The 18,985-nt window shown below is 43.5% G+C and overlaps 1 protein-coding gene across 5 annotated transcripts in view; it reads right to left on the bottom strand.

Moving 5' to 3' along the window:
* LOC147611794 (RING/U-box superfamily protein) overlaps window positions 1–18,496 on the bottom strand; it is a 95,556-nt gene extending 77,060 nt beyond the window's left edge. For all 5 annotated transcript variants that reach the window (XM_086783626.1, XM_086783627.1, XM_086783628.1 and 2 more), the window contains exons 1-3: window positions 18,015–18,496; window positions 8,845–8,894; window positions 7,256–8,761 (exon numbers count right to left, since the gene is read on the bottom strand). In XM_086783626.1, coding sequence (XP_086639752.1) covers window positions 7,256–8,761; window positions 8,845–8,894; window positions 18,015–18,282 — 1,824 coding nt within the window. In that variant the 5' untranslated portion in view covers window positions 18,283–18,496. The remainder of the gene's footprint in view (window positions 1–7,255; window positions 8,762–8,844; window positions 8,895–18,014) is intronic.
* Window positions 18,497–18,985: the final 489 nt, after the last annotated feature.

The following is an 18,985-nucleotide window of genomic DNA, read 5'->3' as shown; positions in this document are numbered from 1 at the left end:
CGCAAAGCAAAAACAGTTCAGAGCAACAGGCCTTCTACACGAGTTCAGGAAGAGGACGAGGTAGAGGAGGCCGTGGACGCGATCAAGGAGGTGGCCGAACAGGTAATCAGAATTATGGTCAGCAGCAGCAGCAGCAACAACAACAGTCCCAGAATCAACAACAACAACAACAACAACAACACACAGGTGGAAGAGGCAAATTCAGAGGCAGGGGGAGTCAAAGAGGCCGTGGAAATTGGCAAAGGCAATATAATGATGCAAGTGAATGCTATTATTGTGGTAAGCCTGGACATGTGCAGGCAGAATGTTATAAGAAGCAGGCTGACATGCAAAATGGAAAAGTGCAGCAAAACAACTATGCATCCTCAAGCAGAAATAATGAGGATAATGAAAGGTTGTTTGTTATGCAGCATGTCGTGAATGCCATGTCTGAAAATGTTGATGCAGCACAAAAAGATAATGTATGGTATGTGGATTCAGGCGCTTCGAACCACATGACGAGTCATGAGGAGTGGTTCAAGGAGATGAAAAACCCGGAAAGACCAGGTTTTGTGGAAACAGGGAATGAAACTGCTCATCCAATTGCCCATGTTGGAGATGTGCCATTGTCTATGCAGGATGGCAAAGTGAAGTACCTTGCAGATGTACTTCACGTTCCGAACATAACCAAGAATCTGGTTTCAGTTGGCCAGATGATTGAGCAGGGTTTGCAGGTTCGGTTTAACCCTGATGGGTGTTATGTTGAAGATTTCAAAGACAAGTGCAGGTTGGTTACAAAAGACAACAGAGTGGGCAGAATGTTTACGTTGAATGTAGACATGCCTGAAATGAGTGCTGCGATGGCTGCATTGGTTGGCTTTGCCAGCCTCGACCATGGTGGCATCTCCTTTGCCTCAACTGCAGTGACTTGGCAAGTGCTGGGTCCTTCACAGACATATAGCATAAAAGAATTGGACATGTAAATGTGCAGAGATTGAAGTCTATGCAGACAAAAGGAATTGTGACAGGGCTACCAAAATTTAGAGTGGAAGGTATGCAGAAAATATGTGAAGCATGCCAATTTGGGAAGCAAACAAAGCATGTGTTTCCACGTAACAGATATGTGAGCAGAAATGCACTAGATGTTGTGCATTCAGATGTATGGGGTCCTACGAAGACCATATCTATGGGAGGCTGCAGGTATTATGTGACTTTCATTGATGACCACATAAGGAAAGTGTGGGTATATTTCATGAAGGAGAAGAGTGAGGTGTTCACTCACTTTCAGAATTTCAGAGTTTTGGTTGAAAAGCAAACAGGGAAATATGTAAAGTGCCTAAGGTCAGATGGAGGAGGAGAGTACTTCTCCAATGAGTTCTCTGAATTTTTGAAGAAGAATGGTATTCAGAGACAGTTTACATGCAGATACACTCCGCAGCAAAATGGAGTTGCTGAGCGGAAAAACAGGCACATTCCTGAGATTGCGCGAGCATTGATGGAAGAGAAGAATATGCCGCATTGCTATTGGACTGAGGCTGTTTCTACAGCAATATACATCATGAACAGGACTCCAACTGCAGCCATACATGATGTAACTCCAGAGGAGAGGTTTACTGGCAGAAAACCAGATTTGTCTCATCTGAAAGTCTTTGGATGCATTGCATATGTGCATGTGCCAGATGAGCTGAGAACTAAGCTGGATCCAAAAGCTGAAAAATGTGTGTTTATTGGATACTCCCTTGAGCAAAAAGGGGTACAGGTGTTATAACCCTGCTACACGTGAGTTGAGGGTAAGCAGGGATGTTGTCTTTGATGAGATGAGCAACTGGTATGCTGCTGAAAAAGAAGCTGTTGGGACTGATGTGAGTGGAAGTGTGGTTGCACAGAATGCAGGTCAGCAATCACAGTCTTTGAGTGGACCAGGAGAGTCCTCATCTAGTGGGTCTGTTGATAGACCATGGAGTGGCAGGCTGCGTCATAATACCAGCCCTGCAAATGTGATTACTACATCACGTAAAGGAAAAGAAAAAGTGGTTGAGCCCCTTGGTATGCCTGACATTTCTGCAGGGCATTCTCACGTTGATGGAGAGTCTAGTGGTTCAGATATGAGCCTTGATGAGGAGCTTGGGATCCCAACTATGAGAACACCTGGTGTAAAGAAGGCTATGGAAGCCATGAATGAAAAGCTGCGAAGATCAGGGAGAGTGAAGAACCCTGTGCAGAGATTTACATATGATGGTTATGTGGCACATCACTATGCATATATGGCAAAGGTTGTGCAGGTTGTTGAGCCCACATGCATTGATGAGGCTGTTGGAAATGTGTATTGGGAGAAAGCCATGGATGAGGAGATGGATGCACTATATGGAAATGAAACTTGGGATTTAGTGCAATTGCCTGAAGGCAAGAAAGCCATTGGATGCAAGTGGGTGTACAAAGTTAAACATAACAGTGATGGGAGCATAAACAGGTAATGTGAGACATGGTGATAGAGGGGTTGTGCTTGTTGTCATCTATGTAGATGACTTGATCATTATGGGGGACCATGATGCAAAGATCTTTGATGTAAAGATCTTGCTTAGACAGAAGTTCAAGATGAAGGATCTGGGGGAGCTCAGATATTTCTTGGACATTGAGGTGATTAGGTCACCACATGGTATTGGATTACTGCAGAGACAGTATGGCTTGGACATGTTGTCCAAGTATGGTATGACAAGCTGTAAGCCTATTTCTGTGCCATTGGATCAGAATGGCGAGTTGAGTGTGGATTCAGGAGAGATCTTGGAGGATCCTACTATGTACAGACGCATAGTAGAAAGTTTGATCTACATGACGATCACCAGACCAGATTTGAGCTATGCTGATGGGTTGGTGAGTCAGTTTATGCAGGTTCCACGAAAACCGCATTTGGATGCAATGAGACGCATACTGAGGTATGTGAAGTCTACTTTGCATTGTGGACTATTCTATGAGACTGGGACAGAGATATGTGTACATGGGTACACAGATGCTGATTGGGCTGGTAGTATCTCAGATAGGAGATCTACTAGTGGATTCATGTTTTCTTTGGGGAGTGCTGCTGTGACTTGGAGCAGCAAGAAGCAGCCTACAGTTGCTCTACCGAGTACAGAGGCCGAGTACAGAGGAGCTGCTATGGCAGCATGTGAGGTAGCTTGGTTGAGGAAGCTACTTGCAGATTTGGGTCTATCAGTGGATAGACAAGTTGTCATTTTCTGTGACAACATTAGCAGTATACAGTTGGCCAGGAACCCAGTCTTTCATGCTCGTACGAAGCACATAGAGGTTCACTACCATTTCGTCAGAGAGAAGGTCTTGGCAGGAGACCTTGACCTTGTTTATGTCAGCACAGAGGATCAGGTAGCTGACATCTTCACCAAAGCATTGGGTACAGAGAAGCTCCGCAGATTCAGGGCTTCGCTTGGTGTACATGAGATGGAGTTGAGCTCGAGGGGGAGTGTTGAGATATCGAGCTCATCTAGTGAGGCGATGGCCACTGATGACCCGCCTGGGGGATAGGCCCCACACTTACACCACTGGCATGGTTGGTGAGATCATGGGAGATATGCGGCCAGTGGGATGACAGGCTGTGTGACAGCCATTCTAGAGACTGGCATAGTTATAGCGCCAGCTCATTTAGTCGGGTTCACACTATAGAGAACCCGTGTATGTATTTGGTTGAGTACCTTTCATATTGTGTGTACTCTTATTCTTGTATATGGTGTGTTGAGTGTTGAGTAGAGAAGAATAAGATTTCAGCCTCTCACCTTGTGTGTTCTCTATTAGGGTTTTGTGAGTGTGTGTGTGCTTGCAAGAGCTCAAGCTCTCTTCCCCCCTGCATCTTTTCAGTTGTCACCAATTGGACCCACGAGATGCCTGCCACATTGTTTAGATGTTTTTCACCTCCATTTGGTGCATACGGTTCTGGCATATGCTACCCTCTTGTGGTGGGAAGACCACCTTAGGCACCACTCTGTTTCTTGCTGTGATGATTACCGCCAATCGGTCTTGAATCAATTTGTTTCGTGAACTATTATCGTGAGCTAAAATGGGAGCGCCTTGCCCAGAAGCCATGTAAGCATGTAGCCGACTACCTTGCACATTTCTCAAAGCTTTTGATCATGCCCCCCTACACCATTTGACAATCAGAGCAGGTTGAGCGTTTAGTGGATGATTTGAAACCCTCCTTGCATGTTTTTTGAGCTCTTACATGGCTATAAAGTCAAGGTAGAGAAATGGTCTCTAATACCACATGAAAAAGAGGATACGAGAATTGGCATGCTGACATGGCAAGTCGTGTATTGACCGACCAACAATAAGAGGTGTATTTAAACATACACGTCAACAATAAGAGGTGTATTTAAACATACACGTGTAGCAAAATCGTCATAATCACCTGAATGACGTCTTCATTCTCAATCATCTTTTGTGCTTGAAGTTCAGTTGTAACACTTCTTTCTTGTACATAATACAAATCACTAGATTAGGACTCATGTGTGTTGTATGTATGATTCCGCCGCACTCTTTTCTCTCTTAAAACCCTAGCATATAGGCACAAGTGTTCTACACTTCCTCTCGCTAGGGACTATGAATTTAAGGTTTCACACGTGGAAATTAACTTTGCTCCAATTACCACTGTAAAGACAATGCCTAGTCTATTAAACTAATCAAGCATGATTGTAGACATAAAGCAAAAATTATACACGTACGACAAAAAGCTATGTGTGTTTGTATTAATGCCAAGGCCTTTCTTAAATAGAGACCAAAAAGGAACAAACTAAAAGACATGTCTCCTGCGTGTGCACATGACCATGAGATTGAATAGTTATGTCTCTTTGAATAGTTGTCTTTTAGAAAAGACCTATCCTTGTGACCAGGTATGACTCTTCAATAGTGTCCATTCACTAATAATGGTGATTACGGATTAAGGGGATTAGAAGAGATTGCTCACACTCTCTTTGTGTGAGCTCACAAACAAAGCCACTAACACACTTTTATTTACCTAAGTAGAAGTATGTGAGTGAGCTGTGAGCAAGGTGGAAAAGTACGGTAAGGTACGCATTCAAGTACGGGTTCAGATTTTGAGATACGTTAAATACGTAGGGCTCGTAAAAACATAAAAAATATACTATGTAGTGTATATATGTATATACAAAAAAATGAATGAAAAAACAATTCATTTCTAAACATTCAACAACAACACAATTACCAAAATGAGAGCTCTATCTATCAACATGTTTCCTTCGCTATCATACTCTCAGCTCTGGCTCTGCAATGGCGGTGACCGCAACAGCTGGCACCGCATCATCGTCATCTCTCGCTGCAATGTCTATATCAATGAGAGGAATGGCTATGTTCACACTTTGCATAAGTCGACTAAAATCGGCAACCATGACTGGCCTAGGGTTTTTTTTGGCCCAAAATGTTATTAAAAACTGCCACGTACTTGCCAATGAGGTGATAGCTCAAGTGGTGAAGGTGTTTGCCTAGGACCAAGAGGTCTTGGGTTCAAAACCCCCCTTGGTGCTTCCTCGGCAACATCGCCTATAGGTGGATAAATAAGCGGCTACAGGCAGGCGCCTATGGGCGGTGAAAAATCGATAACTACGAGAGGATCTTCGGCCAAAGGTCAGTAGGCGCGCGGGGGGGGGGGGTTTGCCACGTACAGATCCATACAGTACCGTACTGTACACTAAAACGTACCTTATAATAAGGTACGTCGTACTTATGCAACCTTGGCTGTGAGTGAGCATCTCTATTCTCTAATGTCCCCCTCCATATAGTGGTGACATGACAAAAAAAACCTTTGCCTGGTAACATTAACCGGGGTGCCTACAACTTGTTTTATGGTTCCATAACAAAGAAATTGGGTGAACATCTTCCTCCACCACTTGTGCCAGCTGCAAGAGGCGTAACACACTACTACAATCTGCAATATTGCTGGTGCAACAGATTTGTTTACTACACATCCGGATCAATGATTGAGAACAATGCGTACATGGATAAAACTCTTACTGATAACTGGTGCCTTGCTCAGTCCCAGTTGGAAATGAGCTTGGATCAGCAAAACTGTTGTACGTGTGACTAATAAGGTAGGGTATTCAAATGCAAACTAGCTCTACTCCACACTAGCAGATGTTCTACATGCTACTTCTGAATGCACTCAATCAACCCTATCCTGGTGTTTAGCTGCATCCTCAATGCTCTCAATCAATTCCTCTACCTTCTTGACATGCACCCACTAAAGCAAACTTTATAAGTTCTAGAAGTCTTGATAAAGGATAAAGACCTTGATAACCTTACCTTTTTCTAACCATGCACACATGATCAGGCACATAACCTTGAGAAGAAATACACAGCGTAAGCTCATGGATACACACAGGACTGAATTGACCATTTATTAATCAAGTAATACATGGATACAAATTCAATGATCCTGAAGTTAAGAACGTAGATACACAATTTTTCAAACAATACTGTTCTGTACAGTATAGTAAAAGGAAACAGCCGTCTCCTGGCCAAAAATGCAAAAGTGTTGTATTTCTCAAGTCGTCATTTCCATTTCCATTTCCCATTTCCTAATCTCGTCTCAAGGTTTGCCCTGTAATTTTTTCCGTTTCAGTATTATTTTCTCATAATTTTCTCGCCATGTCCTCCAAATTAAACATTTCTCCTCTATTTCTATCAACTTTTTAACTCGTTTCTATTTAATTTTATAATATTACTATATACTGCCAAAGACTTGCCACCTTTGTATCCTAGTTTCACACAATTTACGTTGCATAGACATCGGCTGTTACCGTTTCCATTTCATGCAACTATATGTAAAAAGGGTTAAGTATGCGTACTGCAAGCAAATAAATTTATAGCACTAGGCTTTGGTGGTAAATCCAAGCATCAAAACATTAGCAATCTTCTCAAGGCAGTCAATTCACTGTGTCATGACTCATAGTGAAACTAGAAAGCCAACTTTCAGTCAAAAAATCGAGGAGAAACGGGCAATTTGCCTAAGAAGAAGGTGAAGTGATCATCTGGAGCCTGCATATCTGCAGGATTCACTGATTGCAGCTACTTTTTCAGTTGATGCAACTATGGCATGCACTTAATGTCTAGCATGAGTTTCAAACACAAAAGCAAAGTCAAAGGCTAAGTTAGCATGTTGATTCACAGAATGCTGCTCTCTAAAACTTTCAGATGCAAAGAATCAGAACAAGACCGTTATATTCTTCTACCCCACATTTTCAGATAAGTAACATGCCTGATAGAATGCATAAGATTCGAAGTCTTCAGTATCTTTCTTTATATCCGGCTGTAGATCTTTGTCCAGATCAGACACACCTTCTGCCTTTTCAAGGCCGTGAACTTTCTCAAGTAAGTTTTCTTCCCAGCTAGACGGAATATCCTTGTATTTAACAGGTTGAGAAGTCTCTGTGACACCAGTCTTCAACCTAATAGGCCTGGTCTTTGAAAATCCATCCCCTTCTTCATCATCTGAAAAAGCATTTTCATAGACCCAACCTGCTTTACCTTTCAAATCTGCCATTGCAGCTTCGGTTTCAGCAGCTATGTCTACCTTCTCAACTCTCTGCTTTCCTTGAAGGGTCGATTTTGCACCCTCTGTAGCTTCAATATCTGCAGCTGACAGTCTCAACCCTTGGCTCAAAAAATTTGTTGGACCCTCTTTAGTCTGAGCCATTATCCTCTGTCTAACTGGAGGGCTGCTAGAGAGGAATTCCAAGACACGATGCTCATTCCATGCAGATTTCCTTTGCTGTAGCTGGTCAATAGCTGAAAACACAAAAGGAAGCACATCCATATCCTCACCGGCCTCATTCTGTGCCCTTTCTGCCCAGCTTGAGAGTTCTGTGATAGCTTTGTTTGTTGTCTGTCCAGCATCTGAAGTTAGAGTGAACTTTGAGAAAGAGTGGCATTGCCCATCCTTGCTGAAGGGTAAGGCCCCAATAGCCGGCTCACTTTTCTCGAAGGGAATAATCGATCCTTTTGCTCGATTAAGAAGAGTAAGTTCAAGATATTCGCCAGTTTGATAATTGTGTACATCATCTACAAAAACCGTTCGCAGGGCCTTGCTAGATGTCATTGCAAAACAGAGAGGGCATTTTTTGAAGTAATCACTCCTCTGTTCTTCCTCCCCCAAAGCTAAGTAGCGAAGAATGCAAGGGAAACAAAAAATGTGGCCACAAGAAGTGATCTGGGGACAAACTGGGGGGGTTTCCAAGCAAATGGGGCACTGTACAGGTACAGGGGCAGAGACATTAACTGCTGCAATATCTTCCCACTGCAACATTTTATCTGGATCTGAAGAGTTCAGCGAGTAATCCCCAAAGTCTGATACAAGAAACCTGAAGTTGGCTTGCAAAAACAGCTCTTTGTTGAAAGGTTGAACCTTGTGGGGCTTGCGAGTGGATGGGATTCTGGGCGCTGAGGGAGGTCGTACAATGGGATCGTACTGAAAGTTCAACAGATGATTAGCATTTGTAAACTGCCCCCTCTTTCCAAGTCCTGCTGAGCCAGTGACTGTTTGACTCGACACACCATCTGCACCTCCCTGACCACCTCTAGAAACTGCTAATGTCCTGCTTTGGCCTGCATGTCCTCGCTTAAGAGCTGTGGACAAGCCCCCTGACCTTTGTAAGCGATTCCCTTTAGAAGGGTCCAACCCTTCCCTTTGATTTCCCTCCAACAAGGCCCCATTTACCCTCTCAATCCCAACTTCAGGTGGCAAAGAACTGATGGGAGTTGAGGGCTGCCAAAACAATCAAATGCATAAAAAGTGTCTTACCTATTTCTAAGGAAGATAACACGACTGAAGTGATAAAGAGAACTTACATCAAAGACAGCCCGTTCTGTGGAGTCGGCTCTGGCCATGAACCCTTCATCTGTGTCAAAACACCACATCAGAACAAACTTGGGAAAACATTTCCTAGTCCAGACTTTGAAGTTTGTTCTACAAAAATGGTGAACATTTCAACATAGATATGATAGAGCACAAGCCATGCACTGTTCCCCAGAAATATAGAAGCACCTCCTATATTGAGAACAACACATTTCCAGTATGATAAAAAGCATTATTTTTTTGTTTGTCTATATGTACATTTAAATTTTTGCTTGTGCCTAGATGAAAATAATGCCAGGAAGACAAACATGTGCCATGTTCTGTTATGCTAAGGATTTGCCTGATTTAAATTCAATAATTTGTTCTCCCATGATGAAGCCCACAATGAACCACGAGGTTCATTCAAAGAATGCAAGTCCTGGTTTTTGCTATTCCAGACTCCAGAGAAATATAGAAATTTATTACTTAACATAAGAACCCATTCTAATGTTTAGTGCATGAAAAAAGAGATGTGATACACACAGGACAAGAATTAATGTATAAAAACAAGGCTGTTGATTTTGCAAGACGAGGAAGATACTTCATTCTATGGCAGCCTTCTCTGGTCCAAAAAGAATGTTCTTGTAGGCAATAGGTTGATCATAGTAAAGCACAATAAAGCCTTCTTTATACCTTTATGTGGTGAGATCTTTAGCATCCATTCACAAAATAGAGAGAGAGAGAGAGAGAGAGAGAAAGAGAGAGAGAGAGAGAGAGAAGTAGACAACAGAGTATTGGGTCCCAATTACGCACTAGAGGGCCCCCCTACAAGCAAACAGGAGTATTTGCTTATATTAATTCTTTGGAGAACTATTGTACAATGCTTGAGAACAAGCGATATGACTGCCCAGCGCAAGGACGAGGAAGACCCTATGTCGGCCGAGTATCCACCAATCCAAGGGCTCTGCAGAAGACTCTTCATGCCACTTATGCAAGTCCAAAATAGTTGTAGGACTACACATATGCTGGCTGAGAATGGAAGAGGAGCTTCAAGCAATTCATCATCTGGATAAAACTAGTTGACAAGGATGTCAGGTTAGTGAGTCTACCGCATGATGTCCTCCAATTGAGGGATCTATAAGCGGCCATCGGGTTCGGATCGTGTTTGACAACGGCTCTACTCACAATTTTATTTCTTTGGTTTGGTGCAAACACTCCGGCTAACCACGATGGACAGTGATCACTGTTATGTGATCAATCTTGCCGAGGGTGCAAAGTCTAGACGAGGAAGTGTGGGACCAAACAATGCATAGACTAGAGCTTCATATCAAGACTACTGGGAGGCTTTAGACTTCCATATCATGAACCTTGATAGGGTAGACATGATATGACCTTGGGAATATCTTGGTTTTTTTCTAAGAGCAAGACGATGTTGTGTCACCGCCTTGGCCATCTCAAGAATTCATGTGTGTGAATGGGCTCAAGACAACATCACAATGCCCGCAAGTGAAGCCAGAGTCTGCATATGACTCGGTGACAAGCTTTGGGAATGGGAGATTATCCAATACAGGGGACCATGTGCTCTGAGCATAGTCCAGTGAAACTGGCCTTCAATAAAACTGATGGGCGATAGACAAAAACTTCACCACACAAGCACTTGAAGACAGCTTCGAGGTTTGGGGAAGCTTGGAGCTAGGCAGGCTGATTGGCGAGCTGAGTTAGGGATAGACTAACGGGCGAGCGCCCAAGTGTGGACTATAGTTGTCACGGTACGAAAATACGATAGCGTACGGTACGATACCGTACGGGAATATTCGGTACGATATGAAATTTTGGGATACGGTACGATAAAATACGGTTTTTATTTTTTACACTTACAAGCTATGGAGCTTCAAGCTTGAATGTGAGGGAAGGTTGGGAGGGGAGGAGTCTACAGTGCTTGAGAAACCAGTACATGGATATGTGTCTCTCCCAGTTGGATCTCCCGATTGTCTCCAAAAAAGAACCTGGATAGGTAATGCAATACCAAAGGTCTCCCAGTGTAGCGTTTATGACTAAGGGACCGTCCTTGCACAAATACGAGGAGTGCATCTAGGGTGATAAGTTTAGGGACTCCTCTCTAGATCAAAATGGCCATGTCCAAATGTTCTCCCTCGTGCATAACTTGAGAAATGTCTAGCCTACCTATACCAGGGATCCCCAAGTGATGTAGCAAGATTCTCTCATCCTACCAATCAAGTGTACACTACCAGTCTACCTCGCCAGATTTTTTAGGTCTCTCCACAACCCCATATGGAATACTGAGTGGACACGAAAGTTGCTAAGTATTGCGAGCATTTGGGATCTTCGTAAAGCAGGGTTTCTATTTTTTTTTAGCATTTGGAATTTTTTTTTCAAGGAAAAAAAATCTTTTGGGGAGGGGGGGGGGAAAAAACTAACTCGTACCGTACGATATCGTACGAATTCGTACGGTATCGTACCGTACGACTCGTACGTACGAACAGGTTCGTACGCGTACGAGAAACAACTATGGTGTGGACGCCCGATGACCGCCCAAGAGCCTATAAAAGGGTGGCCAAGGTTAGTCATTAGTCATATAGTCTCGCGAGATTTGTGAGAGCTCTATGGTCTGGAGCTTGGATCTAGTGCAGACGTGTGCACCTGCTTTACACAGCCAAGGCCGACGGCAATCTCGAGGCCCGCGAGGGTAGCTTCGTGGCGGCATGGAACGTCGCAAGGAGGAGATTGGTCGGTACGTCAACCTAGTTAGCTCAGCTCGTGGCTCGATGGGGACAGCCAAGACTGTGGGCTTGCCCACGGCTGTCATGGTTGGGAGGTGAGTCAGGCCTGCACCCCCTTCTTGTTGTTCGTTTGTTTGCAGGTTTCGAGTCTCGAACCACGAGCGTTCTACGAGGAGATCCGGTGGGGATTTGACAGTGGTATAAGAGCATGCCTCGTGAACGAGTAAGTCGGTAGGTAGAGAAGATGAGGTCAAAGAAAAGGTATGAGTTCAAGAAGCTTGCTGTTTTTTCTATGCATGCTACTGTTTTTTCAGTTAGTATGTGCTTTTTCATCAAAGAAACCCGTGATGAGGGTGTAGGTAGATGGTAGGGTTGTTTGCTTTGCAAGAAGGCTGAAGATGCTTGTGCAGTCGCATGAACGAATCGTGTGAGAAAACAGAAAAAAAAAAGCACGTTTGCTTTTTGTTGAACGAGAGAGAGAGAAAGCGTGAGATGTGGTCACGTGCTGGTCAAGTGCTGTTGGAGGTCGGTCGCGTGCTGGTCATATGCTGTTGTAGGCGCAAGCGAAGAGACGGCCGACTATGCAAGTGCCCATGCCTACGCAGGCCGGCGCCCAGGCCTACGCAGGCAGCCGACCAGGCCTATGTAAGCGGCTAGGCCTACGTTGGCTGGCGGCCAAGCCTAGGCGAAGGCTAGCGCACATAGCCAAGGACACCCAGGCGTAGGCGGCGCCGGCAGCACGGTAGGCAACGGCAGCAAGATCGGCGACGCCAGCAATGCAGGCGCCGGCAGCGTTAAATCCAAGAGGGAAAAAAAACAGTAAAAGCATTCGTCGATTTGGGATTGCTTTTGTTTTTTTTTCAGATTAAACTTTTTTTTTAGTTTAAAGGTCTCCTCTAAGGTTTAAAGGTGTTTTTTTTTTAAGAAAGCAGAATATATATATATATATATATAACACAAAAGCAAAAGCTCAAGTAGCTTTTGGGGACAGTTATATAAACCCCTTCAGTGGGCTTCTTGCCACACATCTCTCAAGTTTTCAAGCTCTCAAGCTCTCAAGTTCCCTCGCACTTTTATTGTGCAAAGATCGAATTTTCTCTCCACTTGCCCTCTTCACGATGTCGACCCAAGAATCGGAGTTGGAGCCCCTTGTCGAACGCGAAGGCTTGCCGGCTACGGAAGATAGAATTACAGAAGATACTTGATTCGTTTCAAGATGTATTTCCTAAGGAACTGCCATCGGGTTTACCACCTGAAAGGGCACTAGATCAACGTATTGATTTGATCCCTGGTGCCCATCCTGTCGGTATTCCGCCTTACAGGATGCGCCAAGTTAAGGAAGATGAGTTGGCTAAACAACTCGAAGATTATTTGAGGATGGGCCAGATCCGTCCAAGTAAATCACCTTGGGGTGCACCTGTGTTGCTTAGGAGAAAGAAGGACAACACCTGGAGAATGTGTATAGATTACAAGAGATTGAACAAGCTCACAATTAAGAACCGTTATCCTCTCCCTAGATCAGATGACCTGATTGACCGGTTAGCAAGAGCGAAATATTTCACGAAGATAGATTTACGTACTGGCTATCACCAGATACGTAATCATGAAAAGCATGTAGAAAGAACCACCTTTCAAACTAGGTATGGCCATTACGAGTTTCTCGTATTACCTTTTGGGTTAACCAATGCTCCAGCCACTTTCCACAGCAAATGATGAACGATCTTTTTCGAGAATATTTGGGAAAATCTGTGGTGGTGTTCCTGGATGATATTTTGATATATAGTCGTACTCTTGAGAATCATGTTAGACACCTCACGCTTGTCTTATCTATTTTAAGACAGAATCGATTATATGCTAAGTTAAGTAAATGTGAGTTTTTTATGACAAACATCATTTACTTGGGACACAAGATCACTAAAGATGGATTGAGCATTGACTATGACCGAGTTCAGAAGGTTCTGGACTGGCCTATACCGCGAACAGTGAAACAACTTTGTTCTTTTCTCGATTTTGTTATTTTTCTTCGGAAATCTGTGCGGGAGTACACTCAGCTCACACTACCGATGACCGACTTATTGAAAGGTCGTGGACGTAAGTCAAATCAGCCTATCACTTGGAATAACGATTTGGATATGGCCTTCAGACTTTTGAAAGATAAAGTCAAGAAAGCACCTATCTTAGCATTACCCGATCCTAGTCAGCCTTATGTTCTTGAAACTGATGCCAGTGACTATGCAATCGGAGCTGCTCTATTTCAAGATGGTAGACCAGTTGCTTTTGGAAGTAAAAAGCTAGACGACACTCAATCCCGTTGGCCAACCCTTGAGAAGGAGCTTTATGCTATGATTCATGCTCTCAAGGTTTGGAGACATTATTTATATGGCTCCAAGTTTGTGGTATTGACTGACCATCAGTCAATCAAGTATGCGTGTGATAGGGATGATTTGAGAGGAAGGAAAGCTCGCTGGGCTGAGTTAATGCAAGATTTTGATTTTGAGATCCATTGTCGGAAAGGGTCCATGAATAGTGTTACAGATACGCTTAGTCAAATTAGAGAGGTGAATACTTTGTCGTTCACCGAGATTTCTACTGACTTATTTCAGTCATTGAGAGAGCTTTGCAAGACTGATAGTTATTTTGGTCCATTTTGGCAGAAGATCCAAGACAGGAGCTCATGATTGACCAAGACTCAATGACTGAGCAGTCTACCATTCAGGCTGCAGGAGGCCAGTGGGGATGATTCGGAATGGTTTACTATTCCGTAATGACAAAATTTGTGTACCACAGATCCCAGACATTAGGTCCAGAATCTTAAGGAGTGTCACGACGCCCCTTCTGCTGGACACCCTCGGGTACACAAGGCGCTATCGTTAGTGAAACACACTTTTTTTTGGCCAAAGATGAAAGGGTATGTAGAAGATTATGTTCTCAAGTGTCAAATTTGTCAGGCAAATAAAGCTGCACGCTTTAGACAAGCTGGGTTGTTGCATCCTTTGTAAATCCCAGGTAATAAATGGGAAAGTACTTCCATGGATTTTATTACCGGATTGCCAAGAACACATCAAGGCCACGATTCTATTTGGGTTGTGGTAGATCGCTTGACAAAAATGGCTAGATTTTTACGGACCAGGAAGACTATTACAACTACGCAATTAGCACGGCAGTTTATCGAGCAATTGTTAGACTGTACGGGTTACCGCAGGACATAGTCACTGATAGGGACTCTAAGTTTACGAGTGATTTTTGGAAACTTGTTTTTGAGAAGTTGGAAACAACTTTGAATTTGAGTTCCTCAGATCATCCTCAATCTGATGGCCAAACTGAAAGAGTGAATCAGATTTTGGAGGATATGCTTCAAGCATATGTGTTTGGGGAAGCTTGGAGCTAGGTAGGCTGATTGGCGAGCTGAGTTAGGGATAGACTAACAGGCGGGCGCCCAAGTGTGGATGCCCGATGACCGCCCAAGAGCCTATAAAAGGGTGGCCAAGGTTAGTCATTAGTCATATAGAGTCTCGCGAGATTTGTGAGAGCGGAGCCTGGATCTAGTGCAGACATGCACCTGCTTAACGCAACCGAGGCCGGCAACAATCTTGAGGCCCGCGAGGGTAGCTTCGTGGCGGTATGGGACGTCGCGAGGAGGAGATTGGTCAGTACGTCAACCTAGTTAGCTCAGCTCCTGGCTCGGTGGGGACAGCCAAGACTGTGGGCTTGCCCACGGCTGTTATGGTTGGGAGGTGAGTCAGGCCTGCACCCCCTTCTTGTTGTTTGATTGTTTGCAGGTTTCGAGTCTCGAACCAAGAGCGTTCTTCCGGTGGGGTTTTGACACATGGGGAGCTAGATTGTTCCTACACGAGAAGTGGTGGCCCCAAACCGCTCTCCCACCCCTACAAGTATTTCTTTACTCTTCATGGAGTTGGGATACAACTTCACAGGTCTCGCTCCAAGTATCCTCGACTAGGAGTGCTCCCACACACGCACTAGCGTCAAAGGCCCAAGAGTGAAGGCTTCTTTGGCCGCCTTCTCAAACCCACACAGTGGTTATGACTAGAGCCTCCCCTGTGCCTCACTTATATAGAGCCGGCTTAGGCCTGCTTTAAAGCAAGTTTTGCTTTCAAAAAGCAACCGAAAAGCAGCTTTATTGACTTTTTATGCAAAAAGTCATCCTAAAAATCTCTCAAACCACTTTGAATTTGAAGATGATGTAAGAGACAAAGTTGCTCCTCTCAACGAGCTCTTCGCGATGACGCAAACAAATCTTCATTCTGACAATCTTGAAAGTTAGGATTAAGGTTTCCGCCAAGGAAAAACATGCACTGTGGTGACATCCAAACACTCAAGACGGTTTCTTGGACACAAAAACGGGCATTGGAGCTCAAGCGTCAAGTGGAAAGCATGCATGGCGAACTCCTAAGGATTCGGGAGAGATCTAGCACCAAAACAGGTTACTAAATGGTGCTCCATACATTTCTTAAAAGGTGAAATACAAAGGAACAAACTCCTAAAATCTAGGAGGGTTACTATTTTTCGACAACTCCTAATGGAAGTTCCTTCACATCATTACATCCGTGAGCTAAGCACATGGGGAGATTTGCCAAAGCACCTTTGACAAAAGGTTTACCAATTGAGATACTTGATGTGCCAACCCTTGTACTTGATGTGCCATCTAAATTGAAGATTGTACCACCATTCGTATGGTTCTATTATGGCAGAGACAGAGAGATATTTATGGTAAATATTTACAGTTTTTCTCTAAGAGTTGGAAGGCCTGGTCATTGGGGAAGATCAATACCCTTGACAAGTATATTGGCTTCTACATACATACTTTATATGTTCATGGATTCTTGGGCATGAGATGGACAGCCCTAGTGTACATTTGTTTATGGTTACGTACATGGATAATCAACGACGAACCCCTGCTATGGGTGAGCCCCCAAAGCTTGAACAAATTTCAAATACTCATTGGTAAAAAAATTATCCAAGGGGAGGATCAGCCCTAGTGCAGCGTCATATGTGCATGCGTCTAGACATTTTCAGCTTTCAATCGATGTTTTCAGTTTCTATGTTTTATGCAAAGTGATTATGGAAATATGTCAAGTTTGTGGCCATGTTTAATAAGCATTGATGGTATCTAAAAGTGTGTAAAAGGCCCTAGTCCCCTAGGCACAATTCCATGTAGAACATGTTTCAATGCTAGATCTCTTCCAAATCCTCAAGAGCTCATGAGACCTTTAGGAGCATCAAAACAATGGTCAAGGAAGATTTCAAAAAATGCATCTGATCTAAGTTCGCGGCCGAAGTCGACGAAAGTAAACCAACGCAATCAAAGGTCTTTTATATCCGTTTTGATGAAGTTTCACAACAAGGTATTCGTGCAACAGTCACTTATTGTACCAAATTAATATTAGGGTTTTAAAAAAGTCAACAGACTTAAAGGCACGAAGATATAAATCACATAGGATTTAACCCCTATGCAACGCAAGCAAAAGAATGTAAAACTAGCCAACGTCAATACAGTTTGGAAAGAAGTCAATCTATCACGAAGGCACAACTCTCATTGAAGATTTTCAAAAGTCCAATCTAAAACCCAAAGACCTAGATGAATCAATTTATAGTGATGACGATTGTATTTGATGCAAGCTTGGTGTCCCACATCTTCTGGTTGTTTCGTAGAATGTTTGCTTGAACGTTTTCTATTGCTAGACCACAGATTTGGCTCAAGACCGGCATGGACTTTATGTTATGTGTCTTGGATTTGTTCATTCTCTCTCTCTCTCTCTCTCTCTCTCTCTCTCTCTCTCTCTCTCAATGTTTTCTATTGCTAGACCACAGATTTGGCTCAAGACCGGCATGGACTTACTGTTATGTCTTGGATTTGTTCATTCTCTCTCTCTCTCTCTCTCTCTCTCTCTCTCTCTCACAGAGCATTTCGAAAATTCACATTGATATTGAATTGAAAGAAATCTACAATGCATACAGCTAGCTGTTCTGCAAGACATTTCTTGTTCAAGTCAGACTGGAATTGTGCGACCTGCAACGCAGTGCACAGGCAAGAGGGGTAGCCGCTGCTAAGGATTTGGTGGATGCTCCATAACAGTTTTTTCAAAAACATTCGTGGTTGCAGGTTTTGGTTTCATTTCTTGGCTTGAAAGATACAATTTTTTGGCAGCCATTAGAGCCACTAGGAGAGCTATATAGAGAGGAGAACTTCCCGCATCTAATGCCAATGGCCATGTGAATCCGTTAAGGTACCAGGCATCTTGTAGTGTACATGTGTTTTAAGAGACTGTTCTGAGCTTAACAGCGCCTTTAGAAAAGGCTTGCGGGCTTGCAGGACAACCTATCCTACGGCCAGGCCACAGAAAGATGCCATATGCAGTTGCCACACAGAGAAATGCCATACATACAAAATTGCTTAAACACAGAGAGAAGCAAGCGGGACTTACTGGTAGGAGAAACGGCAGAGCCAGGGACGAACTCTCTGGCAAGAGGATTGAGAGAGGCTCCTGGTGTGGGAGGCCCTTGTCCTGCAGAAGCAACAGAAACCCTATCGGTTGTCGATTCGCCAGTTCGCAAGTCGTGGAATCGCCCTCCCGAAGGCAGGCGATGGGAAACCCTAGCTGCGAGAGATCCATGGCTGGAGGGCGGGGAGGAAGAACAACGAGAGTCACAGGTGGCAAGGGACGGTACAAGAGGTGGGGGCGAGCTGGACATGAAAGAGGAAGGGGGTCTGTGGGGATCCCGGGATCGGCCCGAGGCTGAGCAGAAAGAAAGAGCAGAAAAATAATGTTTAGGATGAACGCTAGGAGCGAAGGAACATCGCTGTGAAAAGCCTGCTTTTCCCAAATGCGTGCCGACGTGTATATATATGAGTCCATGCACGCACGGAGACGCTTCATTACCTGGCCGGTTTCACACCTTGTCCACCGACGTAGGACCTAATCTAAACACAATTTAATATTAGCTAATTATTTTTTAATTTTAGAAATTACTTTTTCATTAAGTTGTGTTTTGGTTGAAAGGGAAATAAAGAAGTGGTGTAACTTTATTGAAATGGAGATGAAGAAAAGACTATTTAATAGAATTCCAAAAAGTTGATTAGTCAACGAAAAGTTTAGGTGACGTCTATAAGACTATATGAATTTGATTGGAGGAGCTTCTATACTTTGCAATTTTACATGATAGAATTGATGTGTCCAAGGAATGCTCCTATCGTCGCCTATGTTTCCTTACTTCAACCCATGAATTCAATTTTGCAAACATCTAATTCAAATTGATGAAAGAAGAGGAATGCCTCTTTAGAAATAGTTAATGATTCAATGCATATATAAAGAAGGAAAGATACCTCTTTAGAAATAATTAATGATTCGATGCATATATAAAGTATATACCTCTTTAGAAATAGTTAATGATTCGA

This window comes from Cibotium barometz, chromosome 46 (genome assembly GCF_041138505.1).
Source record: "Cibotium barometz isolate CiBa-2024 chromosome 46, ASM4113850v1, whole genome shotgun sequence".
In the NCBI taxonomy this organism is placed as follows: domain Eukaryota; kingdom Viridiplantae; phylum Streptophyta; class Polypodiopsida; order Cyatheales; family Cibotiaceae; genus Cibotium; species Cibotium barometz.
This window is presented reverse-complemented; position numbering and strand designations above follow the sequence as displayed.